Source organism: Pithys albifrons, chromosome 2 (assembly GCF_047495875.1).
Source record: "Pithys albifrons albifrons isolate INPA30051 chromosome 2, PitAlb_v1, whole genome shotgun sequence".
Taxonomy (NCBI): domain Eukaryota; kingdom Metazoa; phylum Chordata; class Aves; order Passeriformes; family Thamnophilidae; genus Pithys; species Pithys albifrons.
The window spans coordinates 101,583,788-101,611,108 of NC_092459.1; the positions used below are offsets into that span (position 1 = coordinate 101,583,788).

At 39.7% G+C, this 27,321-nt stretch overlaps 1 protein-coding gene across 1 annotated transcript in view; it reads left to right on the plus strand.

Moving 5' to 3' along the window:
- The window catches only part of ALK (ALK receptor tyrosine kinase), a 312,192-nt gene that overhangs the window by 137,356 nt on the left and 147,515 nt on the right, over positions 1-27,321 (plus strand). The window contains exon 4 of the mRNA XM_071548064.1: positions 13,988-14,189. Coding sequence (XP_071404165.1) covers positions 13,988-14,189 — 202 coding nt within the window. The remainder of the gene's footprint in view (positions 1-13,987; positions 14,190-27,321) is intronic.

A 27,321-nucleotide genomic window follows, 5' to 3' on the forward strand; every position in this document is an offset into this window, starting at 1 on the left:
TGGATCATTTGACAGGTGGTCATAAGGTTTTGTTTGAAGTCAAAGAAAGCAGAATCTTGCCTAGGTTTAAATAACATCCCTTGCCACAAGTTTTGGCAGCCTTGTGCTAATGCCTCCAATTAGGAAAGGAAGGCACTGTAGCCATGAAAAGAAAAGTGACCTGCAGGTGAAATGCAAAATGTAGGCAAATTATGTGAATGGTGTAAAAGTGAAATAACAGGTAAGATCTTTCATCTCTTGGTGTTTTATCATACAGGCTTTTAGAAGCAGCCTTATTAAAACTAAGTCCTAAGCATCTTTCCTTGTCATTCTGTAGAAAACCAGTGACCTTTGTGAGTTTTAAGACAGCATGGCTGGTTTCCCAGAAGTACCTTAAATTCACTCAGCTTACTTTCTGCTTTCATCTGTACCATGTTGCATAAAACACTGCACCAGTTACCATAATGCATTGGTTTGTGAAATGACGTGTTTCTACTAGTGCTTTGCTAGCAGGGAAGGCATCTGTCACCAGAGGGAAAAGCTTGAGGGTGAGGATAGTTACAGAATCATCGAATAAGCTGAGTTGGGAGGGACATCCACAAGGAGCATCGAGCCCAACCCTTAGCCCTGCACAGTGTAAAGGTAAGCTGTCTCCACCCATGTGCCAGACCTCTTTGGGCTTCTAAATCACTTCCGTGCCTCTTGCACATTTTATTTGACGTACCTGTTCATTTACTGTGGGTTTACTCCATAGGGTTAAGCACTGGGAGGCACTTAGGACTTAGTGCAGATAGGATGAGAGACAGCACTGAGGTGAAAATCCACAGTGTGCCTGCAGTACAGAAGCCACACAGGTTTCATTTACACCAACTTACCACCAAAATGTCTTGATGTGGTACTGATAATGGTAATGGCTTTGGGATGGGGACTCACTGAAACCATCAGCTAGAATCACTGTCAGGTAGAGCCAGCTTCTAAACTCTTGAGTGTCATTCTAGGCTGTTTGAAATCCTTATTATGAGTCACAATCCATTTCCAATTCACCCTGCCATCCATTCCTTGTTATCTGTAGGCTAAAACTAAAGTAGGGAGATAGTCTTATAATAAGGCAGCATTTCGTTCAGTCTACAACTAATAAAAAACCAAGTAAAATGGGATTTCTCATTCATGCTATGTCTTAGGGAAGTGAAAAGAGAATGCAATAATTGTAACCAAGATAAACACTCAAGTCATAACATTTTTAGCATAACTATGCCTGTTTCTAGAAAATTAGAATGTCAGTGAGCTAAAGGTAATTTGTTCAGGATGCCAACAGAATGATAAATCTGCCTACTTGATTTTTTCTCCAATTAGATAGTTTCAGTAAGACTTAAAAGTGAATATAGTTGGTCAGAAGAGCCTTGTATGCCTTTGCAGATACACCTCCCTCTGACAATAATGTAAGTGACTTCCTCACTTTGATTCTTGAGGCATAAATGCTTGGTTAGGACTGTGGTGACATTTCAGAGACATTTAAGTATTCTTTATGTGAGAAGAAAATTCCTATGATGTGTAGTGGTTGGTGCTGTTTAATTGAATTTCTTGTAACATTTCTCCATTATAGCTAGGCTTTGTGTTGTCCAAATTTGTTATTTTTTAAGAAAAATATTTACCTCTTGAGAAATAGAATTGATTTAAAAGGTGTGCTGAAGGTAGGATTCCAACACGTGAGATGATTGGCATGCTCTGTTCAGTGGGCAGATCCCCTGTGGCCATATTTTTTGTTTTTAGAGCAAAAGAGCTGTACAGGCTTTCATCCATAATGTTCGTCAAGAGCTTGAACTTCTACAATTTGTACTCATGTGAAACCCACACTGAAGCCCCATGGGTATTTGCTTGCATGAAGAATGGAGTCTTTTTTCAGCTTTTTCACTGCTGGAAAAAGCAGTGTCCTTATTATTTCAGTAAGTTCAACACTATTCAGAGCCCAAAAGTGTGATAGGCAGTTTGCAGAATAAGTGAAGAAAACATGGCTCTTCCTCAGCAGAAATAAAATTTCTAAGTGAATCGAAGTGCAATCACAGAAAGAAAAGCAAACTGAAAAGACACAGAAATTATGGTTTGGTATTTTAAGAAAAATATTTTGAGATACATGTGCTTTTATGGTCACTGTTGACATGACTGAAGCTCCTCTTTGTTTCCTTCTGTGCCATTGTTACTATCTGTGTGTTTGTAGCTGCCAGCAGTCTTTTCCCTCATTCTCTTGGACTCCAGTGCAATGACTTTCTAAGGTACTCTCTGTAAAGAGTTCTGGCCCTCTGTGAGCTTCCTAGGCCCTGGGGGGGGGGGAGGGGGGAAGTGTTTAAAAGATCCATTAGTCTTCCTTGGTACATGTTAAAGCAATTTTATTGACAGATGATACTGGGAAGGAAGTACTCAGTGACTTTCTTTGCATTTGCAGGTCAAGACAAACCCCAGACCTTGGCATGTAATAGCATGGGTTCAAGGAAAGGGCGGCAAGGATTGTGAGAGCGCAAAGTTAGGGATTACTTAGAGAAGCTAGAAGTTTTAAAGTACCAAAGATGCTGTATCTAAAATCAGTGAGAAATCATTGCAGTTGAAGGAGGTCCTGGACAACCAGAAAAGATTTAGTAGTATGTTCATTTTTCATATCAGTCTTTAGAAAGAGTAGATTTTATTCCCAAACAAGCAGAGGACAAGAAAATAATTTGAAACTCTTACTATGGATTTTCCAAGGATAAATCATTGTTCACCAGCCTCAATTCCTTTTGTATCAAATTACTGGGTGTGTGAGCAAACAAGAAACCATGAGTGCACTTCATCTTAACTTTGGGAAGGCTTTAAGCATCGTCATCATCACCAGCATTCTCATGTGGGAGCTGAGGAGGTATGGGTGGGTGAGCTCCCTGTTGGACAGGCTGGAAACTAGACAGAAGGCTCAGAGGCCAATAAAACTTGGTGGCTTCATGCCCAGTGGAAGTCAGCACTGAGCAGAGCTGACCCCAGGAACCAATACTGGGGCTGGTAGTGCTCAGTATTATCAGCCCTGACCTAGACAATGAGGCACTGGTCAAATGTGTAGATGATCCAGATGAACTGAAAGGAGAGGGGACTTGACTGATGCAGTGAATGGCAAAACCTTTCTCCAGGGAGACTTGAGTAAACTTGAGTATTCGGCTAACCAAGAGCTTTGTGGAGCCACCAGAAGTGACAAGCTCTGCTCTTGGACCAGGATCTGCTGGTGCAGCATCCTTCCAGGCTGGGAAGTGGTGGCCTTGAGTAGTTCTGCTGAAGAGTACCTGCAAATTATGGAGGGCCCAACCCATAACAAATAGGGTAGGCAGCCATCCAAAGTAAGGTAGGACAACCAGCGTTGAGAGAGTTATTTTTTCTGGACCACTTTGTAGTGGTGATGAGGCCACATCTGGGTCGCTGTGTTTGGCCTTGGCTACCCTTCCCAGGTCAAAGGGAATATGGGGAAACTGGCAGGTCCCAGTGGGTCTGCCTGTGTGTTCAGAAGCCCACAGGCTGTATCCCCTTTCAGAGCTAAGGGGAGCTGGGCTTACTTAGGCTGGAAAGACATGTCTGAGGGGTGAGCTAGAGCTGGCTCACAGCTGCCCAGTGGAGAGATATGAAGAAGGTAGAGCCAAATACTTTTCAGCAAAAGCAGACAACACAAGAAGCAGTGGCAACAGCTTGCTGTTTGGGAGGTCCAGGTCTTCACAGAAGATGTTTACACCAGGATGGGGTGCAGTGCTGGAACAGTTTACCTAGAGAAGCTGTCAAATCTCCATACCTGGAGGCTTTTGAGACTTGGCTGAACAAAGTTGCTGCTGTACTTATCTAGTATTGGTGATGATCCTGCTCAGTGCAGAACATTGAGCAGAAGCCTGTGGAGGGACTTTCCAGTTCTAGTGGTTCAGTGATCCCCTTTTAAATCAGTGACAGCAGTGGACAAGCTCTTTGCTTCCTTGGGCTGGAGGTCTCTTGAGAGGCTGTAATTGAGACCAGGATAGTGTCCTGTCTATTGAGATCTAATCTCACAAGGGCAGGTAGCCCTTTATCTGAACTGTAGTCCTTCCTTCACCTTTGCCACTATCTCTAGAATAGAAAGGAGAATCTGTTTTATTTCACAATAAAGGCAGATTAGGTAGAATTTAATTGAAGACCTAACTGCAAGAAGCAGATGAAACCAGCTCTTTCAAATAAATGTTGCCATCATAAATAACATTACTGGCACTTGAACAGTTCAAACTACTAATTTTCTGTGATGCCTGGTTTTACTGCATTAAGCAGGCAAGCCCCTCACATTTGCACTGGTTTTTCAAGTTTAAAAACAGATTTTTAGCATTCTGAGGCTTAATCATTTAATATTTCTACAATGTTTTGAATTTGTAAAATGCTATCTAAGTGCGAAGTTTAACTGTGTTGTTTGAGAACACATTTTATAAGTGATCTGAAGGCCCAGGCAAGAGTCACTATGTGTAAGCTTGTGGAATCCTGTTCTTTCAATGATTGTTTCAGCACTTTTCAGCATGTCTATCAACATTTAGAGAAGCTCTAACCCATTGTCGGACTTGGGGAAAAGACTCACTGTCCCCTCATTTGTCTGCTCGTTGCCAACTGGTGTGTGGATGAAGCTGGCTATTTTCTTATACATGAATGTTAAACGGCTTTTTTGAGTCAGCAGAAATAAAACCAGCAGTCAGTGCAGTTTTCCCTGTAGAGCAGAGGGTCCCTCAAAGGTTTGTGCCATCTGCATTTCTTTCTATCCTCTAACTGGTGTGCCAAGGCACTCTCCTCCCTTTTTATCCCTGTGATGGTGACTTAAGAAAGCACAGAAAACATGAGGAAAGCACTAGAGCTAGAAGATGAGAGGAAAAGGGCCTGTAAAACAAAACTGGCATGAAAAACTGATATCTGAGTACCTGAAAGGCAGATTTAGGATGAAAATGGCATGGGGACTTGAGATAGAGGAAGGATGGCTGAGCCTTAGGATTGGCAGGGACTTGGTGCTTTATGCTATCAAGCATTCAGTAAGCTCTGGACAGGATCATCACATTTCCCATTACTTATGGAGACAGTTGGCCAACTAACAGTCTCTGGGTACTGTGTCCCTGGATGTATATGTATGTATGTAGAGAAGAGGCTGAGAATGGCAGATTAAAATGTATGAGATATTAAAATATACCATCTCCTCAAGATTTATCTTATTTATGTTATCTGCGGACCAATTTCATGATGGTCTGAGTTATGACTCTTGTGCACTTAAAGCTGACATAATGGCAGCCTCGATGTGATGAATTTAAACCCAGCTCAGAGTGAAAAAGGAGGAGGGCTACACCAAATAGATTTAATTATGCACCTTCTCTTGTGGCTTTCTTAGTTCTTCGGGGGAATAACTTGCAGTACTTACCAGTTGTTTAACATGGTCTCTGACGTTACTGAAGTGTGAGTTGCTGCAATTCTGTTGCAGACTCATTTCTATTCAGGTACTTGTGCGTCAGAATATTGCTGAACTTCTTGATTTTTAAGCTTCTAGCCTCCCATGTGTAATTGAATAAGCACACTCGAGGGCAAAACAGCAACTAGAGGCACAGCATTAGGCTTCCTTTCACACCCTCCCCTTAACTACTGCGCACACTGTGAGCTACTGTGCAGGCATTTTGCCTCTCTATTTTTACTGACAGAACCAGCTTTCTATTAGGTCTCCCTTTAGGTCTGTCTTGCTCATGGTGACAGAAGATTCTTCCATCCTCTGGTCTCAGAACAGACATCTCAAAAGTAACTTGCCATTTGCCTCTGTCAGCAGCAAAAGAGAAGATGCATATTGGTTAATCAGCTGTGCAAGGCTGAATTATTTAAAGACTCTTCTGTCATTTTCTAGGAAAGATTTTAATTTCAGCATTGAATTTTAAGTTTTTAATTAACTAACTACTCTTTTCAGTTCAGTGCTTTTTAGCTGGGAGCACTGCTGACTCATTTAGGAACTGGGCTGTAACAGCATCTGGCTCTAGATCCTGTTACAGAAGGCAATATCTGGAACTTTTAATTGTTACTTTCTTCTTCCATCTGACTTTTCTCTTTTGAAAAACTGGATGTAAACTGCTTTGTGAGAAAAACATCTTTTATTATTGTCTACCTAGAGAGTAGTATGATGAGATTCAGCTTTCCATATGCATGTGCTAGAGATTATTGGAATTTAAACTGATAAATAGTAATAGAGTTTTATAATGGTGTCCATTTGGACTTCAGCTCACATGCTGCATCTCAGTTTAGGGAAGTGACAGTTAGGGATGTGAAAGACCTGTGTGAAAGTCACTGCTAGGAGACTGCTCTCTGTGTGGTAGACTTTGAGGTTGCCTCCAAGAGAATAGGTAAAATAATAAAGAAAATTTCTGGAACTGGAGTGTGAGAAAAGGAACAACTCCTGTCTTTCCTGACTTCAACTTAAAATTCTATAACACTGCTGCAGTTTCCAAGGATCATAGTGAATACTGATTGTTCGAAGGACAAGGTTTTATATGAGCAAAGCCTTTGAATTTAAGACAAATCATAAGGGGCAAATCAAGTTTGCTTGATGTTTTAGTGAGAGGACAACATTTTACTTTATTTTGCTTTGATGGCTTATTGGTCTTCCCCTTTATACTTGCAAAATGAAAAATACTGGAATAGGAGGTAATTTTAAAGAGCTTTGACTTGCAGATCTCTGCTCTGATACCAATCTTGGCCACATGCTGTTTGCAGTTGTTTAATGTCTGTCTTAGCTTGTCCATTTGTAAAATGTATTACATGCCTACAAGAGTTAGTATGAATTCATTAGCATTTCTGAATTGCTCTTGCATCATCTAGAGAAACATGCTCACATTCCTGCTAGGTATTAGAAGTGAAATCTTGATTCTATTTAAACTAATAGGAAGAACTCTGATCGACTTCCAAAGAGGTAAGATATCATTCCATTACCATAATTAGATTGTTAAGAATTGTTCGGCTTCAAATTTTGTAATAATTCAAAGGCTGTTACCTTCATGAATTTTAAGTCAGATGCAAGTATAGCATGTTGCAAATCTTCTGGTGCTTATGCAGTCACATTGCGTTCAGCACTGGAGACTATTCACATTCCTCACATTCAGCACATTTTGGAGCCTTGATGAGGCAATTAGAAAATCCATATAAATAAACCTAGAAAAAGTATTGCAGTATCTTTTCTTAATATTGTCACTCAGGTAGTGCCCAGTTTTTTCATGGCTTTTACCAGCTACTGAGCTCCTGCTATGAGAGTTTTGCTTGAACAGTTAATTTGAAAGTTAAGTCTAAAATGAAGAATCCAAAGGCCAGCTCTGTGGGATGTTTTGTGATACTAGTAGAAATGTTCTCTCTAGTCAGCATCTCTAAAGACTATAAAACTAGATTTAAATAATTTTTTTCTACTGTACAGTCCCCAACAGGCGTTAACTGTTAATAGTTTTTACAGCTCTAATTTAATCTGGTAGAGTATTGAATTTGTATGTGAAAGGTAATAAAATCCTTTGAGTAGGAAGATGGAGTTTATGTTCAGAATAACAATCTATCAGTTTTGCAAAGGGTTGTTAAATTGCTGCATTATAACTGAGATCAGATTAAGTCAGCCTAGCTGTATTTTGAGCCTTGCTTTGTACAGAATCACAAAATTTTTACAGCTGGAAGGGGTCTCTGGAGATCATCTAGTCCAACCCCCCTGCCAAGGCAGGGTCACCTGGAGCAGGTGACACAGGATCGGTTTTGAATGTCTCCAGCGAGGGAGACTCCACGACCTCCCTGGGCAGCTGTTCCAGTGCTCTGCCACCCTGAATATAAAGAAGTTCTTCCTTGTGTTGAGGTGGAACTTTCTGTGTTTTTGTTTATGGCCATTGCTCCTCATCCTGTTGTTGGGCACCACTGAAAAGAGTCTGGCACAATCCCCTTGACACCAGCCTTTCAGATGTTTTTATGCATTAATGAATTCCCCTGTCAGTCTTTTCTCCAAACTGAACAGGCCCAGCTCCCACAGTCTCTCTCATAATAGAGATGCTCCAGACCCTAAATCCTCTTTGTGGCCCTCAACTGGACTCTCTTGAGTAACTCCTTGTCTTTCTTGTACTGTGTGGTGCAGAACGGGCACAGTACTCCAGATGTGGCCTCGCTAGGGCTGCTGAGTCGACATGGAAAGATCACCTCTCTTGACCTGCTGGTCACACTGTTCCTGATGCACCCCAGGGATACCATTGGCCTTCTTGGCTGCAAGGGCACACTGGTGGCACATAGTCAACCTGTCATCCACCAAGACACCCAGCAGAGCAGTTCTCTAATAGGTCAGCCCTTAACCTGTACAGGTACTTGGGGTTATTCCTCCCCAGATGCAGGACACTACTCTTGCCCTTGCTGAACCTCATTAGGTTTCTCTACACCCAATTCTCCAGCCTAAGAAGGTCCCGCTGAATGGTAGCACAGCCTTCAAGTGGATCAGTTACTCCCCCCAATTTTGTGTGGTCAGCAAACTTGCTGAGGATACGTTCTATCCCTTCATGCAGGTTCTCAGTAAACAAGTTGAATAAGAATGCACCCCCCGGTAGTGATGCCTGGGAAATGCCACTGACTATAGGCCTCCAACAGGATTCTACTCCACTGATCATGACCTTCTGAGCTCTGCCTCTCAGCCAGTTCTTGATCTGCCTCACTGTCCATTCATCTTACATATATTTCCTGAGCTTACTTGTGAGTCTGTTATGGGAAACATTGTCAAAAGAAGACTTTTGAAGAAAGTTAAAACAACAAAATTGTGGTCTTTATTTATTAGGGAAGAAATCTGCTTGAACTGGCACGAGGGCACTTTAATTTGGATCGGGTACCTGGATGTGTGGTCTGTGTCTATTATTGGCTTGGGTGTGCTGCTAAATACTGTTGTTAAATAATGTGAACTTTCCTCTTCATGAATTCTATTGCATGTCAATTTTGTGCCTGATTTTTCATGTCCCATTGCCCTGTTTGATGTCACATCTTTAGGATCTTATTTGATTATGTACTATCAGGTATTTAGGAACATCACATGCTGGAAATTCTAGACCTCAGCTGTGAGCTGAGGAGTTGCCTCTGTGTATTTTTCCCAGAAGAGCTGGCTGCTTTCTGCAGTAAAGTCTTTCCTGGAGAGCCCCATTTCCCAGTGTAAGTTCTCAAGCTGCTGCCTTTCTGCCTTTTTGGGCTGCAACCTTCTTTCCTAGACTGCTGCCTAGGAAAAGTCATAGGATGCAATAGGGTTGCACTGACCTTGCTTGAGCATCACAAGATTTTCGCAGAAGAACCTGACCTGGCTCTGTCCATGGTTCTATCCTGAGACTAACTAATAAGGATTTAGGACATGAATAGTTATCAGGGTGCTTTCAAAACTGTTGGGTAGCTGTTAGAGGACCAGATTTAAATGGGGCATGCAATAGAAGTCTAAGTTTACCCAGTTCCTAGGGCCAAGGAATAGTTCTGTCTTCTGAACATCTCAGGGTTGCCTCAGCATAAGTTTCAGGTGTTTTGTGCTCCATAGCAGATAAGGATGTTGGGTCAGAGATGGTGGTTATGGGCTGCATTGCTGGTGTGGTTTTAAGTTGCAGGCTTACCAGTTTATACTCCTTCATTTGAAAATATTTTTGGACAGATGCTTTGTTCATAGTGTATCTGTACATGCACAATACATTAGCATCTGTGTTCTTGTTTATAAATAATCTGTTACCTCATTAGTCCTCAACAGAACAACCTGAAGCTGTCTTCATCACCTGAAAACCATCTTGCTACTAAGTTGATAAACCATTCTTCCCTTTGTGTGACATGGATGTGGAAAAGTTGTAAGCAAGTTTCCAAAAGATCAACAGCATTTTTTCATGCAGGATATATTAATTTGTCTTGTAATATGCCTTATATGTCAACTGCAATAATTCCCTGTGCTTAAAGCATAAATGACTCTTTGTGTAAGTTTGTCTGAAGTGATAGCAAGTTGCCAGAGTTGTTATCAGATTCAACATATGAGAATAAGTAACACTATTGCATAATGATTGCAACTATTAAAAAGGCAGGGAAAAAATATTATGAGAAGCTGAGTATTATTGGTAGGTTCTAACACAGTTTGTGAGTGTTTAGGGGGAATGTAGAAAATAAAGTACTTGCATTTAGACCAGCAGTTTCTGGAACAACACAGAGCAGTATCAGCTAGTAGGGTTTCTGTCATATGATGCAAACAGGGGTGTATTTGGTGCAAAATACCAAATGCTGTTCCCTCTGCAAACCCATGGTTCTGTGTGATCATGATGAATGAGCTGAAGACCCCAGAAGTGCTAAGTTGCCTGGGTCTGTGGCTTTACAATGTGATTATTTTAACTGTATCTCTTTAATACCAGCATTGCACTGTGCAGCCAGAGTCCAATTTAAAACCTGTACTGAAAGACTCCTGAAATGACTCATTGGTGAAGATCTTCGTGATAAATAAATAGACCATTCAGAATCCTGAACAGTATAATGTGACACTGGCAGCATGTACCGTGAAGGGACCTTTCATCTCCACTTATGTCCTTTGATATCTAAATAGTGGATGGAATTTGGTGGAAGCTACAGTGCTTTTCCTAGCTATTCACCCAGGAGGATCCCAGGAGTCTTATTAGAGCTGCAAGCCAATAGGAGAAAATAAGTGCAAGGAAATTATAGCTGGAAACTTAGAGTTTTACATTTCTACAAATGGTTTTGAAGTGTGACACATGGATTCCCACTGGAGGGAAGCATAAGTGAACAATTAGCTTCTGATTTTGCTCAGAAAGTTCATTGGTATAAAATAGAATATTCTTGTATCCCTCAGCATGGATGTGGAATCAATCTCTAGGTGATCTTTTAACTCTTTCTAAGTAGCAGTGTCTAATCTGATGCTGGAAATGGTCATATTGCTCCTGTAGAAGGCCATCACATGAAACAGTGGCAAGCAGTGGCTGATAGCTTGTGCTTTTGAAGGAAGGGAGAAACATAGGGATTTGTGTTCAAAATGTATAATTTCTCACATGAGATATGTTAATTATTCCTTTGTGGGTGCCATCATTTAATCCCAGAATCTTCAAATTCTGCTGTATAAGAAAGTCTGTGTGGTTTCATAGCAAGTACCCCTCATTTCAGCTTTGGAAACCGTTCCCATAACATCACAGCTAAAGGTGACTCTGGTAGTTCTTTGCTTGGCATTCACAAACTAGAAGAGCGGTAAGAGCAAAAAGAGAACACTACTGCAGACAGGAAGGTCACCCATAAGATGGTTGAGCTTTCAAAAACAAGGACAAAGTTTTGTTTATTCTCTCCTTTTTAAAAATAAAGTAAAAATATATAATAAAAGTATCTGCCATTCTCTAGTAGTTGCCCAGGTAAGTGATCTCCGCAGAAGTATGAACTAGGAGGACATTTACGACACAACTGTGTATTGATGGTGAGGCCAACACAGTGTATTAGCCATGTCATTCACAGTGAATTCCTAGGCATGGCTTCACACCCACACAGTGTGGGGCTATTTCTCCCAGCATCCTGGGACAGTGTGCCAGGGTAACCCCACCGTGGCAGGATTGTATTACTTTCAGCAATATAAATGAGTTGGTAGAACTGGCCGTGTGATGAATAATAAGCTACAATTGCATAGTGTGAGCTCTGTAAATAGAGAGTAGAAATAGAAAAGTGTAAACAAAGGAGGCTCATGATTATCTCATAAATTTGCTGTAGCAGCTACCCTTGTCTACTACTGGAGACTTCATAGATGTTTCAAACCTGACCTTAAGTCAGATCATAAGAGGGACTACTCTTTTGATTTAGAACCACTGTAAGAAAAGAAGGAATGTGAGCTGCCATTTTTTGTTTGTTGTTAAAATTCAACTCCCTGTAGCAAGTCAGCAAGATGAGCAAATGGTTCTTGCACCTGGCAAGTTACCATCAGCAATTATTGGAATGCTTAGTGTCTTTCTGCCACCAGCAGAAATCTCTTTGCTCCCTTTCATTCAGAGATTTCATTGTTCTTATGGGGATGGTACAATTAAAGTCACAAGATTTACTGCTCTAATTCTCTTTTGTTTCCAACAGAAGGGAGAGACAGAGAAGGATGATACATGGGGCTGGGTTTTGATTTTTTTTATTATTTTTTATTTTAGTTTATTGACCAACAAATACATTGTGTACATATAGCTGACAAAAACAGAGTTTCTTTCAACTCATCAAACCATTCTCCTAGTAACTGGATTAAGGCCTATTATTTCACATAAAGGAATCTGGTTATTAAAAAAATATCTGTGAATGCCTTTCACTTCTCTGTTGGCAAACCTTGACATCAGAGCAGTCTGTACCTTATGTATTTCTTCATGTTTCTTTCAATAGAGATGTTTCCTAGTTTTAGATAGGTCATTAATGTGGTACCAATATCAAGAAGACTGTTTTTGACAAATATGTGAAAAATGCTGCTTATGATAAATGTGTCTATGGGAGGGAAACACAGTGGTTGACAGGAATCCAGGTTTCATTTTCAGCCCTTGCCCCATGTGTGACCTGAGACACAGTGCCAAATCAGACATTTTCAAAGGGGACATCAGTAAACATGAGTTCAATTCCCCTGTTTAAGCCAGCATCTGGCAGCTCTTGGCCCTCAGTTCAGTAGAGAGAAATGAGAGCAACTAAATAAGGACAATTCACCAGACCCATCATAGGAGGAGATGAACTGCCACAGAAGCTCAGAGTGGCTGGTTTGCACCTGATGGTCTGCAACTTAGACACTGAGGTGAAGGCAAGCGGGATTTATCTGTAAGCCTTAAACAGGATTTCTTAGACACCCTGGACATCATCTGAGCCATGCTTGGTGATGTGGAAGATCACTCCTCTGAAGATTCAAACTTAGCATTTTCAAAAACAAGTTGCTGCTCTGACTAAAATTCATGCACATGTAAAAATAGGTGTAAATTACAGCCCTGTTGAGCCTTAATTTCTCTCGAAGTGAAATTAAACTCTTCATCAGACCTGCATGTTTTAAGTATTAACAGACAGGCTTTATTAATGGATGCTCCAGGTAATCAAGACAATGAGATTTCATTATCTGAATAGTCTTGCTAGAATTTGTAGAATATCTCACTCTTTCTTGCTTCAAGGGTTGGTCCATTTCAGCTACAGACTCCAATGTGCTTCCTCTGTGGACAAATTGGTAAATTAGTCGGCTGCCAAAAGGGAGTAATTTGACTTACCTGAAATGAGCAGCAGTGGGATGAAAATACATTACCTCTGTCCCACTGGATAAGCCTCAGATTGTATTGAAATAGAATTAGGCCAAGGGAGTCAATGTACTGGATAATAATGAAATGTTTAATGTGGATTAGCTGCATATAAAATTAATACATTAGAATGAATTGCAGAAGAAATGAAACTATGTCAGGATTTTATCCTGAATCTGTAATATTAGACTTAAAAATTGTGCACTCTTCTGTTTATAGAAGAGCAAAAGTAAATCTGTTGAATTTGTATTCTTTATTTGGATGAGAGAAATAGATATAAATAATTATTAAGGATAGATAGATAGATAGATAGATAGATAGATAGATAGATAGATAGATAGATAGATAGATAGATCAGAGCAGTCAAATCAGGATCCCAGTGAACTAAGGCTAATATATTTGGGTCTGGACCAGACTGAGAGGTTACAGACAAGAATATAAACCTAAAACTCCTTAGTTACCTGCCTGGACTTTTTTCTTCTGGGAGTTAAATCTAAGTGTAGTATTTGTTTCATTCAAAGGTGAGTTGAAATGTTGCCTTAATCTTATTAAGTTTAATACAAAATGGGCAAACTTTTCAAACTAGTTGGCAAATGTAATCTTTGACTGTGAGGGCTGCAGGTTGAGCCACAGCATAAAAATTACAAGTATCTATCTCCACTCTGGGAGGCTTTTGGTTTGGGTTTTTTTGTTTGTTTGTTTGTTTGAAAGCTATCTTGTTGTCTGCTCTCTTCTAGGTTCATTTCTGTTTCTCAACACATCAGAGAGACAAAGCCCCATCCTCCTGAGCCCTTGGCTGAGAAGCGGCAGTGATCAATGTGTAGTTCAAGTGGCTGTGTATAAGTTTTATCATCAGAGTGGAGAATACATTGCTCGTGTCCATCCAATTGATGAAAGCAGCAGTGAAATCTTATCAGTGGAGGGTCCAGAGAAACATGGGTAAGTCTCATCCTCTCATTTGACTCACAGCTTGAACTGGAAAAAGTCACTCAATTGCATAGCAATTGCATAGCAATTGAGTCACAAATGCATGCTGCACATGTAAGGGGAGCAGGACACCACACTGAGTAGATGTTTATCTTGCATGGGTCTTAAATATCATAGAAGCTGGATATTGGTTCTTATTTTATTACACAAAGCATCAGCAAACTTCTGGATCTGTGTAACTGAGTCTCTAAGTCAACATCACATTTATTGTCAGTGCTTGCAGGTATAGATATAGAGTGGATACTCATCCTAAGGTTAAAGCTTTTCTGCCTAATTCACTCTGTCTGATTTCTTTTTACTACTTTACCCACGTAAACTATTGGTCTTAAAATATCTACTGAGTCTTTGCAGTTTCATGTGTTTAAGTTTTGTCTTGCAATTGGTTTTTTTCTGTCAATACAGCAGTTCAGAACTACTGGCAGAGGAGGAAAGCTTTTGATCTTTCAAGGGTGCAACTGTTTGAAATGTTTTATCCTTTTTGTGCAATTAATCTTGATGATGTTTTAATTTGTCAGACTTCCTGTGTATTCTTTTAAATTTTTGCTAGCAGCAAAACAGCAGGAGCTGAACACAGTAAATATTTCAAGATGCTGTAGTAGTAAAGTAACTCAGAATTTAATTTGGATATATGTGAAGCTAATGCACTACCTGCTCCATATACTGATTTTTTTTTATTTTATTTTTTTAACTTTGTTGTGAAATGTGTTATTTTACCAAACATCTCAAATGTTCTTTGTTTTGATCTGATAGATTAGAGAGACTCTAATAGCAAGTCCTGCTGGCTTGTGCTCGTAACAAGATGTGATTATCTGATTACTGTCTACAGCAAATTCTGTATTTTCCAGTGGCAAAAGGAGAATGTGCAATAAAAAACCTTGCAGGAGATAACCTAACTCATAGAAACAGTTTGAATAGTTGTAATTCTCATATAACACATGGCCTATAAAAGTGAGGAGGAGAGCTTGTGTGTGGATCTAGATCACACTTAGTTCCAGCAACATCATCCAAATTGTAAATTGCTGTTGATGTCTGGGGAGAGGTAATTAGAGGAGCTGCAGCAGCTGTCTTCTTCCTTAGCTCTTTACAAATGCTGTGCTCTATGTCACAGCTAATAAACATGCCTTGTGCAAAGTGCCTCCTGTGTTGGCACTGCCACTGTTCCTTGGCACTCACAGGGAATATTGCTGTGTGTAAAATGCTTTGGTCTGCTGCATGGAGGAGCTCCAGCTCAGATCTGTGGGTGGGCAGAACTCACCAAGAGCACAGGCAAGTGCCAAATGTAAGGAGCCTTGAAGGGAAGAGTAAGATCACTCTAAGTACGATACCAAATTCCTACCTTCGCCATTTGCTGGTGATAATGTGGGCTGCGCAGCTGGGTGCTGCCAATCACCATTGCCACCACAGGAAAGAGGGTTTGTGCTTTCACAGAAGGTAGTTTTGGTTATTGTTTTGCTGTTCCATATGCTTGCCAGAAGTGCAGCTTGCTCCCCAACAGCATCTCTGTGGTGCATAGGGTGGTAAGGATGTGCCTGTGACTTTCGTGGCCTTGTGTGTCTGGCTCCTTGGTATTTCCTTGCTGTAAAACTTTGCAGTTGAAGCAACCAGGTGGTTTATTTTTTTCCCCCTCCTCTGGTCCTATACCCTTCACTGGGAGAGGCAGAAAAACTTTGATACTCTGCCCACATAAATATCACATGGGGAGAGTGAATTAACTCCCCACAGACTACAGACACAGATGATAGGGTTGCAATTTGTCACCATTTGCCCTAAATCTTCATTCCAGAATTTGAGTGCTCTTCTGCCCTTGTTTAAAGGGATAATACTGTTATTCCAGCTTTGATAACAAAACATGTCAATCTCACTTTTGTAAAAATCTTTTATTTAAATAGGAATCCAGAATAGCTGCTCAGAAGTCAAGAATAATTCAATAAAGTTCTTAAAAGAACTAGCAATCCTACAGTGGAAATCTGTTCTATTTGATATTTTATTTTGTCTTGGAAATGGCAAACAATTGTATTGTTTTATAATGAATTCTTTGACCATGCTATAACCAAATAACTTCTATAATTTTTTAAGGATTTTAGCTCTAGGCACAAAGTAATTGAATTCCTCAATGATCCTGTGCTAGAAATAAAAACACCTTAAAGTTTCACAAGTGACACTTCTTTGATTCCATATGCTTATATATTGTTTTGAAAACAAGAGATGTAAATTTTTTGTTGCCAATAAACACCTCCAGTGACTGGTATTTGCAGTAGTGAGTCCATGATACGGCATAAAATCAAGGTAATAGCAGAAGGAGTATGTTCTATTGAAACAAATGGACCTGAAGGTGATAAAGCAATGTTAATTCCAGGGTGGATTTTCTCATATCTCAAAGTATGCACAGCATCATTATCTTCTTTACCATTATTTTCCTCTTTTCCATTCTTTTTAAACTGCATAACCTGAATTACATTAAGACCTTACAAGGTCTTCACAGTTCACCTACATTTACAAGAGAATGAAGTACATGCTGTCAGGTGTTACTATTTCGTTCAGGGTGAAACCTGGCATGCAAAGTTTTCAGTTGACAACACTTGAAGCTGAATTTAAGTAGAATATATGTAAAGCTGTGAAATTGTACTGGTAGAGACAGCATAGCACCCAATATTTATTTGTTACCAGAGATCATCTGTGTTGACTTTGTGTGTAAATTACCAGGTATGATTATGCATAAAGACTCAAAGCAGAGCTAGTGATGGTCTGTTTATTCCTCTGGTCTCTTTCTCTAGAAAAAACGTAGCCCAACCCTGTGGACTAGAATTGTATCAGTTCCATAATGAGCCAGAGCCGTGACAGAAATTGTTGTGGGGAAGACACTTATTTTATTTTTCTATTTGATATATTTCCCTGCAGGTGATCTGTTGCACACAGGAGGAAAGCTCGCTAGTTTAAGATGCATCACGTTGCAGTAGGGTGGGGCAGATGGGACAGACATCAGGGAGAGTACAGCAAAAGTGCTGGCTACAAATGGTTCCTAACACAGGAAAAACACCTGCCACTGGCAAAGGGATACTTATTTTGTGTTACAATCATAACTTTTATACATAATATTTACAACAATGTTTACCACTCAGAAGGTAACCGTGTCCTTGTTTATCAGTTCAACAGAATTGTATACATTTCTTCTTTTTTCTCTTTTTTCTTTTTTTTCCAAAGAGCAGAAAGGTCTTACTCCATGTTTAATGTATGGGGTATGGAACACCTTTGGTTAGGCCTTCTTTAATTTGGTTCCTAAGCAATCAGTAGGTCTCCTCTATGCGGAACAACACATTGCTGTGTTCTGTTGGAATTAGATTTGTTGTGTGACAGTGTTTCTAGATTATCTGACTCTGTGGAGGTATTTTTGATATGGTTAGTCTCTTCTGACATCTTTTGCAGTTTTGTTGGGTTTTTCAAGCACCTGCAGATGATACAGGGAGAGAACCAGTGCAGTACTACTATTGATCCTTTGTAATGGCAAGAGTTGTTATAATTCCTGCCATGGAGTACAGCATTCTCTGATTTATCTCAAATGCCATCAGATCTGGGTACTGTTTTTTGCTGTTTTTCTGCTCCCATGGTACTGCATACAAGCTTTTCTTGTTGCTATTTAATGGATTTCCTATTGTCTGTTTCTAGAGGTGAGGAGGCAGCCAGTAGGTTTATGTAGCACGCTGGTTATTTAGCAAAACAGAGTTGCTTTCACAATTTGAATGTTGACTTCTGGGTGCTTGTCAGACTGCCACTGTGGCCACTGATTTAATTTCACCTCCCATTTCTTTCTCATGTGTTAAATTTATAATTATAAAGCAGGTAAGGTTGTAAATGTGCTTAGTAGAGTGGAGAAAACACAAAAGAAGTCTTGTCAACAAGGTCAAAGTTTGTAATAAAGGATTGATTTGTTTCTTTAGATCTGTATAATTTTGAAGAAAGTAGAGTTAGGCAAGGACAAAAATATCATGGTTCATTTTAATTACCATCATTATTTTACATCTCTACTTGCACTATTAATGGTGACTTGCAGTATTACATACCATATATCAAAGCAAACTTTTTTTAAGCCCTTAGCAAATGACACTGTATCTTCAGTTTGGTCTTTTATTGTAGATCTCCCTCATCGCTAACCCCATAAACATATTCTTGCCAAAAAAAGCAATGCAGCAAGTGGATGTTGATACTGTTCACATGACTGAAAGTCTTTGAGGCCTCCCTGAAGTTAGGAAGCGGGGAAGATCCTTGGATCAGCTACTGCAGCAGGAATAGCAGGATGTCAGCCTTGTTCAGATTAGATTCAAAAGATAAGAGTGGAACTACAGGATTGAGTTCGCTTCTGACATTTGTCCCACATTCCCTGCATCAGCCAGACACACTGCATATTTTGTGGTGTTGCTACTGTTTCTCAATAGGCGAGTGCATGCAGGGTGGTTTCTCTAAGATATTTTCCTGTGTATTTTTAGTTTGTAATTGCCAATTTTAATTGCTTAGATTGTATGCCAGGGGACTTTGCCTCTTCCTTCAAATCCTTGCCACACTTCAGAGGCAAAGTGAGGTTGTGGCACTGACACATCAACACGATCTTCTTCGTCACCCCACACTTAGGGGATGTGGACTGTAGAATCCCTGCAGAGAATTGCTGATACTGAATTATATACCTTTTGACTTCAGCATAACTGTGCAAACCACACAAATTGACTTTGCAAGCCATATGTGATTTTTGAGCTGTGAGTAGAACCTTTAGCCTTAGTTTAGAGCCTTAACCAAACCTGAGATTCATCTGAAGACTTTTGTGTAAATATGTGAATTTTGAGGTGTTTCTTAAATAACACTTGAAATCTGAATATGCATACATGAGCAAGGGAACCATAAAATACTACCACTTCACATAGCCAGTACTTTAGTATCTGCACATATATTTGTGCACAGAGCACTTCCAACAGAGAAAGTTTACCTGGTTTTGAAGGTTACTACAAATCATGACAGGCTATTCCCTTTTTGGCATCTACAGCTTCACTTGAGATTGATTGCATTGATAGATGTCAAGAAAAATATATGAAGGAATCACTAGCATCTGTCACATTTGACCTTGGGGCTTAAAATCTGAAGGTTACTTCATGTACTAGTGTTGTTCCTTTTCTTGTTTGTTTTCTTTTTTTCTTTCTTTCTGTCCAATAGCTTCAGTAGCCTGTCTCTGAGACCATGGGCTTAGTAGAAGAAATTTACTTTACTGGAATTCTTTAACCCTAAAAATACCATTCTCAGATTGGTGGTAATATGAATTTCCTTTTTCTTTTTTTTTGTGAGGTGGGTGGGATGTGGGTTTTTTTCCTTCTCCTTGAAAAACTTCACTAAATTCAAGACTTTGTTTGCAAGTGTCTGGACTAAGATGTAAAAAGAATGAAGACCAAATTGCGTGTATTTGGGGCATTTAAACTCATTTTTGTGTGCCAAAATATGTCTCAAAATTCACAGTGAACTTTTATTGCAGAGAATTCTAGATCATAAGTTTAAGTGATTCAGCTTAAACTACGCATTTGAGAATTTCAGGTTATCCAGGAAAATTAGGCTCTCCCACCTTGGTGGCCAGACATCACTGATCCTTAATTTTAGAGAGGAAATTTCAATTGTTCTAGACAGAAAATTAGCACTGAAGCTTTTCCTATGGTATTATCCAGTAACCAACTTTTAGTCCCTTTCAGTCAGTGAAATTAAGTGTAAAGAAAGAGGAAAGAGCAGAAGGAAAAGTAAAGAAAAAGTTGGGGTCTCCTTTTACCCTTCCCTTTTCCAATGATACTGTACTTGATACCTAGGAACAATCACTCCCTTTCACAGCAAATACTTGTATTTGAAAAATGTTTTTCATCTCCACCTAAAAATCCCTTAGTTCTTTCAGTATCTCAAGTCTAGACCTGAAGAAAATTTTAGCTCTATTGGTAATGCAACCTTGAGGAGTTTGTTGCTATTTTGTTTTCATTTCACACTAAATCACAAAATCAATTAAGTTGGAAAAGACCTCTGAGATAGAGTCCAACCTATGACTGAACACTGCCATGACAATGAGACCATGGCACTAAGTGGTATGTTCAGTCTTTCCTTACTACAGGACAGTGACTCCACCACCCCTCTGGGCAGCCCATTCCAATGCTTAATCACCCTTTCTGTGAAGAAATTGCTCCTGATGTCCAACCTAAACTCTCCTGGGGCAGCTTGAGGCCATTTCCTCTCACCCTGTCACTAATTACCTGGGAGAAGAGGCCAACCCCCACCTGGCTATGACCTCCTTTCAGGTAGTTGTAGAGAGGGATAAGGTCTCCCCTGAGCCTCCTCTTCTTCAGGCTAAATAACCCCAACTTCCTCAGCCACTCATTATAGGACTTACTCTCCAGACCCTTCATGAGCTCTGTTGCTCTTCTCTGGACATGCTTCAGCACCTCAATGTCTTTTCTGTAATGAAGGGCATAGAACTGGACCAGTGCTGAGTACAGGGGGACAATCACTTCCCTAGTCCTGCTGGCCACACTGTTGTTGATACAGGCCAGGATGCCACTGGCTTACTTGGCTGCCTGGGCACACTGCTGGCTCAAGTTTAGATGCTGTTGACCAGGAACCCCAGGTCCTTTCCTGCTGGGACACTTCCCAGCCACTCGTCCCCGAGTCTGTAGTGCTGCAGGTGGTGGTTGTGGCCAAAGTGTTGGACCTGACAGTTGGTCTTGTTGAACGTCGTACTGTTGGGGAGGCTTAAATTAAACACATTCAGAATGTGTAAGGTGAAATAGGGCACTTCAAAGCTCTATGAACCTGATACACAAGGATACTTGTGGCTTTCCAAATAATCCCTGTTTGTGACCCTCTCGGGCTCTGGGAGCTGCTTCTATGCTAGAAACCCCAGAGAATGGCTCATCTGACAGTAGAAATATAGAAATGGTGCCAAACTGACTACCGTAACAGAGCTGAAGAATCCTGAATCCCCTTGGTTTGGATATATGTTATTTTGCAACTAAAGATCTTTTAATATAAATAATTTGTTACAGAGCTTAAACTATTCGTTTGGACCACTCTAAGAAACCAAATCCAACTTTTATCCTGTCAAAATCCTGGGCACGAAAATCTGTCATCTTAAACTTTCATACCTTGCGGCCTTCAGAATTATTTGCAGGCTCCTATTCTCTCGTTGTTATGCTCTTCTCTCTTTCCAAAGTATGGGTTGGCTTTTCCTTGCCATTCTCTCATTACTTTGTTTCCCTTGTTTCATAGATCTTGTGTTTCTTCTCTACATGAAGACTTCTACTTCAAATTTTAAGTCATCCCAAGCTAATCTTCACAGGTCCATGTTGCACTTCCTATCAACATGGACATGTCAGGATGAATTCAGTTTTTGTAAAACCTGAAAAAGCAAACCACCTGCCACACATCCACACACACCACCTAACTTCATCATTCCAAGCATGTACAAACACTTCATTTTTATCTTCTTTTCTTCATTTAGGAGTCCTTTCTGCTATATGGAATTGCAACAGTCTATTTAGGATCTTTTGCTATGTCCAAGTATGCCTTCCCACAGCCAAATACTTCCAACATTTGTTTCCAGAGATTAGGCAATTAATATTGCCAGCCTTATTTCTAGTTATTTATCCACTCCTCACAAGCTAAGCTCACTGTCATTCTGTTGCTGGCAAAGCTGTATAACAAACCTGTGGTATAATTGCTTTCTGCATCTTCCTTTTATTTTTGACCTTAAAATCCTTCTGAGTTTTGTGCAAACTCCTCGGCAGCTGTCCCACTTCGGAGCCTGGTTTTGTCATTGTGTGCAATTTCCTTGGGGCTTTCCTTGCTAATGCTTAAGAATATCCTTCTTATCCAAGGGAAATCTACTTTGCTGTAGGAAGTACTGTAGAAGATTTACAAGGTAATATTTCTCCCTTCAGTTTCAGAGAGAAATTATTAACTAGGTGCTGATAACTTTGCAGACTTAAAAAATCATGTCCTTGACTGATTCAGCTGCTAGAAGTGTTGAGTATAGTGGTAACACAGTTGATTCTGCATTCTAAGTCAGGCTCTGGGCTATCACTCTTAAATTCTCTCAGCTCTATTCTATGACTTGCACTGCAGGGTTCAAGTCCAATAGGACAGCTTTGCACCCTCACTTTAAAGAACGCTGTCTATATTGCTGCCTCACCAAACATGGTACCTGTTATTCTCAGTTGCTGATAAATGAGGTTTTTTCCACTCAAGAAAGAAGAAAGAGAGCTCTGATAAACTTGATCTCTAACTTAGAATTTGCTTCTGCATATTAAAAAGAAATCAAAGACTTATACAACAGGAATTTGGAAGTTCAGTCTCAATAAATTCCCACCTGGGAAATTGAATGAAGGCTTAGAACTTATTTAGATTCTGATGCTTGCTGCAGTGGCAGACATGGTAGCTTGGAATTCTTTGCATTGATTGAGGAAAGCACTGAACAACCTTCCACAGAGATACAGTGAGGACTGCACAGTATGACACCAGTGTGAAGTACTTTGCAGAGCTTTTAATTTAAAACTCATGTACTATACTTGCTAAAGAGTACTGTTCCTGCCTGGAAGCATTTTTCTGTCAAATAGCTACCTTTGTTTTCTTTTCAATTTTATTGTTTTCTATGGCACACATCTGGTACAGTATAAATTATATTCCTTTAATAAAATACTTTCTCAAGAGCTCTTTTGTACTGGCAGGGGCAAACCATTACTGTCAGTAACTAGTCTGCAAAAACATGGGTTTTGGGTTGACACTAACACCAAAGGCACAGGTTTCAGACAGCCTTGTCAGATCTACTTTATACGCTGCTTGAATCAGGTTATTTCTTGACTTGTGCACAGTTGCAGAAGGCTTTTCCCCACATTTCGCTGGTTGTTTTTAAAACACATCAATATAGTGAAACCGTGAACATTCATGACTTGCACAGTGGCATTTTGGTATCTTGTCTAGAGAAATCAACAGTCCTCCCCATCTCATTTGGAAGTACTGGCCTTTACCCTCCTTTTTTTATGAGGGTTGTGTTCATCAGTTTTTCTTTATAGACATTGAGTTCTCTGGGTCACCAGGAACAGTTGTCAGCTTTTTATATCAGTCCACAACCTTATGATATTTGTTATGTCCTATATGAGGCTGAATAAATATGATTTTCTGCTGGGAATAGCAGCAATGAAGTTTGTTTACTGAGTGTAATTGGAGTTTTCCTGATCATCCCTGACTGGGTGTGCCATTCATGCTGATGGATTGAGGCCACAGAGGCACATAATAAAGTTCCTTTTGACAGGGCAAAGCTATTCTAAGCTGAGACTTGAACCAGCAGAGTGTCTGCCATCCTTGGTGAGCTTCACATGAGGGTAAGACTGCAGAAGATAGGCACAAGACTAAATCTTTCATAAGGCAATGAAGATTTTATGCCTCTGCTTTATCTAGCAAGGACTACCAGCAGTAGAATAAGTGAGACAAACTCCACTGTCTCCCATATTGAGATCAGTGGCCGTTTATTATGATGCTTTTATACTAGAACAAAATTACACTACCAAAATATTTTTATAGAAACACTTTTTAATAAAAAAGCCAAATAATCTCATTTCCTTCAGCAGAAGAAAATTCCAAAGTGTAGAAACCGTTTCCCTGTTTAGTGTGCTTGCTCAGAGATACTGAGATAATTTTAGTTAGAAGATTGCTGTCAGTAAATTAAGTGCAATGTATGATCTGATTATTTTGGGGATGTTAAGCATCCTAAGTGTGCCTAGCTAAATGTACCACCACACCAGGAAATAATACATGAGATGATTCATCTGGATATTGTCTTAGTTTAGGTGTGTTCTCGAATCTAGCAACTGTTTTTTTGCATCTCTACTCCTTTCTTTTCTAAATGCCCGTCTTTCAGGAGGCTGTGGTTAGAGAAGTTGCTTTTGACAATTCAGATCCATATCAAAACCATGATGATTGCAATTTCTTATTATTTCATGTCAGAAGAGCTATTCAGAGGCTCATTTATTAGAGGTCTCTAGATAACATCTGACGTAAGTTGATTTTCCCTTTTTGTAAAGTGTGTTGTCTGGGAGCTTGGGCTCCTTTCATTCCTTTAGGCAATTTCTCCAGGTCAAGGCTGGGGCATGTATCTGGACTGTTTGAAAGAGCATCATCTGCTCCTACTATTTCTGTTTTAGATAGGGCATTTTGATTGCCAGTATCAAGGCAGTTACAGTTGACAGTGTGTAGTAAAACAGCCCCTCTCAAACAATGAAAGATACCATCAACTTCAATGTTTATCAACAATCAGACTACTATCCATATAATATTTTTTAAAGAACATCTTGCTTTCTTTCCACTTACACTTGCCACCACCATTCTATTATGGAAGGGGAAAAATCCTATATAATTTTATTGACCTCTTTTCTTAATAATTAAAAAACTGAGAGATTGGTATTGTCTTGGACAAGAAAATTTCTGTCTTCCCATTAGGTCTTTTATCTCTTCTTATTTATTCCCACGGCTCACTTTTCCCCTGTTCTCTCTATCTTAACATGTATTTCCCTTCTAGTTTTGTATTTCAGGCTTTTCTTCCAAACAGGCTTTCTAGCCCCTCAAACAGGTCTTGTTCTCTCTCTCCTTTCATCTTCATTCCCTGTCCTGCTTGCCTTTGACTTGGGTATATCTCTTTAGTATGTGTTCTGGATCCAAATGCTGGGGGAGGCACAGAGCAGCTTATTTTGTATGCCCAATTCTGGTACTGCCTGATGCAGCCCAGGGTGAGAACTAAACACCCTCCCTTGTGCAATTCTGTAGAAAAGTCTCTGCCAAGAGGACACAAACATCAGCTTAGAGGCTTGCAAACTGGATTCATTGAGATGAATCTTCACAGAAAGGGATATACAAATGAAGTAAGTGATTCTATAGATTTCTGTCAATGCGTTCATCAAGTGATATGAAGGACTGTTACAAATGTTAAGACTCTGCTGAAGTAGGTGGTACTATAGAGGTGGGCACAGTCAAGTATTAAAGAAACATTCTAGGAGATCATTAGTGAGGTTAGTACTCAACAGATGTGTGACTGAGTGGCACTGCATTTATGGCATTTTTTTACTAGAAGAGTGCAGGTTTTAATGGGGAGAGATAATACTGATGTCTGGGTTTTCAGAGCCAAAGAAATTGATACCAGTGGAGATGTCAATGTGTATCTCCTTCGATCAAGTGAGTGGCCTAACACTGTTTGGGCATTAATCCACTAAATTTCAGCATACACATACAATCTAGATTCTGAATTTATTGCAGTGCAGAAACACCTGTAGGAACAAAGATAGGAAGAAAAAATATTGTTCAGAAGCTAGGACTATTCTAGCTCTGCATCCTGAGTCTTCATGGTGAGCAGCACTTGACAGATAAACTTCTATCCTTCAGGGGACAGGCATTGCATGTACTCTTTCCATCTTCTCTTCCCCATGCTCCTCCCAGCTCTTCTCGTTGCATTAATGCTCCCTATTCCTGAGACATGGATGTCTGATTTGTGTCCATGTAACTGAATTGTGAACATTTTTTTTCTCAAATTAATCACTACCTAATCCCAATTTCATGTTCCTTTGATGCCTAGTTTTAATTGCCTTGAAGTAGAAAGCTTCAATGAGCAGAGAAATTAAAATTGCAAAATCCTGATGGCTTTTTTTAGTTGAGTTATTTGCCTCCACAGTCAACTTGAAGAGTATGTTTTTTGGTTGGGTTTTTTGTTCCTCTTTTTTTTTTCCCTCCCCTTAAGCAAGTGAATGTCTTATTAGTTTTCCATCCCTGACAGAGCTGCAGGCTTAACTACAATGGATAGACTACATTTTTGCTCCAGAATACAAAACGTGTTCTGTGTTGCCTACACTCTGAAAGAGATCTTGCAAGTCAGTGAAATGAGCTCTCCCTTTCTTTTGAAGCAGAGCTTCACTTGTGAAGAAAGCTATTTGGAAAGATTGAAACCTCTAACATATAATGGAGTCTCGGGGATATCATGAAAGGGACAAAAATGGGAATGAAGCACATTGCATCCAACTGAAAAGCCAGAAATAATTTAGGACAGTTGCACAATTTCTTTTATCCAGAAAATGTATCTTCCATGAAATCAGAACTTTTTTGGGGAAAAGTTCAATTTAGATTGCTTTCCCTTAGGGCAAAGTAGATGAAATATTGGTTTCTTGGACTAACCTCAAATGCCTTCTTAGCGCTCTGTTCAGGATTTGTCATTTTGCTGCCCAAGTTCATGCACAGCAAAGTTTGTCATTCTTCGTAGGGATTGTTCTTTGTCCCTTTGATGAGACAGCATGTCTTTTCTAGGCACTATGTGTGGCATGCCATGGAAGTGATGTGACTTGAGAAGCATCATAAGAATGCTGGTGGGAAAACTCTTTACACAAGAAATAATAGCATTTGAGTGTCTGTCTATGAGAGTCCTATTCAGCAGTATGGCTTCATAAGAGAATGCAAATGAATGATGAACCGACTCAGACAGATGCTGCAGGTCACCCATATAAAGCAAAGTGAAGCATGCTGATAAATGAATGTTCTCTTTCTGTTTTAAAAATGAAAAAAGTATCCCGCTGCTTTACAAATCGATTGGGGTTTAGAACTTAATGAAGTGTAATAGCAAAGTCTAAGGGTCCCATGTTTCCTCAAACTGAAGAGTAAAGTTACTTTGTGGAGAAAAATCCCCTTGGTGCAGGACAAGTTAATTAATTATTGAGTGAAAAGAAGCTGTCTGCCAAATTGCTAGATTTCAAATCTGAAATTTGTTGCCTTTTACTCTCTTGTTCTTTTTTTCTAGAACCCATATAACTGTTTTTTCCCAGTATTGACTTTTTCTTAATGACTTCTGCTTGTAGTCTTCTGTAATAATTTATGCCATGATCATCCTCAGTTATTATCTGCTGACTGATAATAGAGCTTGTTTTACAAACAGCATTCATTGTAATGTAACTGTTCAGTATTGGCACGGCAAGGCATGGTAATAAATTCTTCAGGTTAGTGTCATTCTTTACTCAGCTGTTGCTCAATTATCCATCAGAAAGTGTTT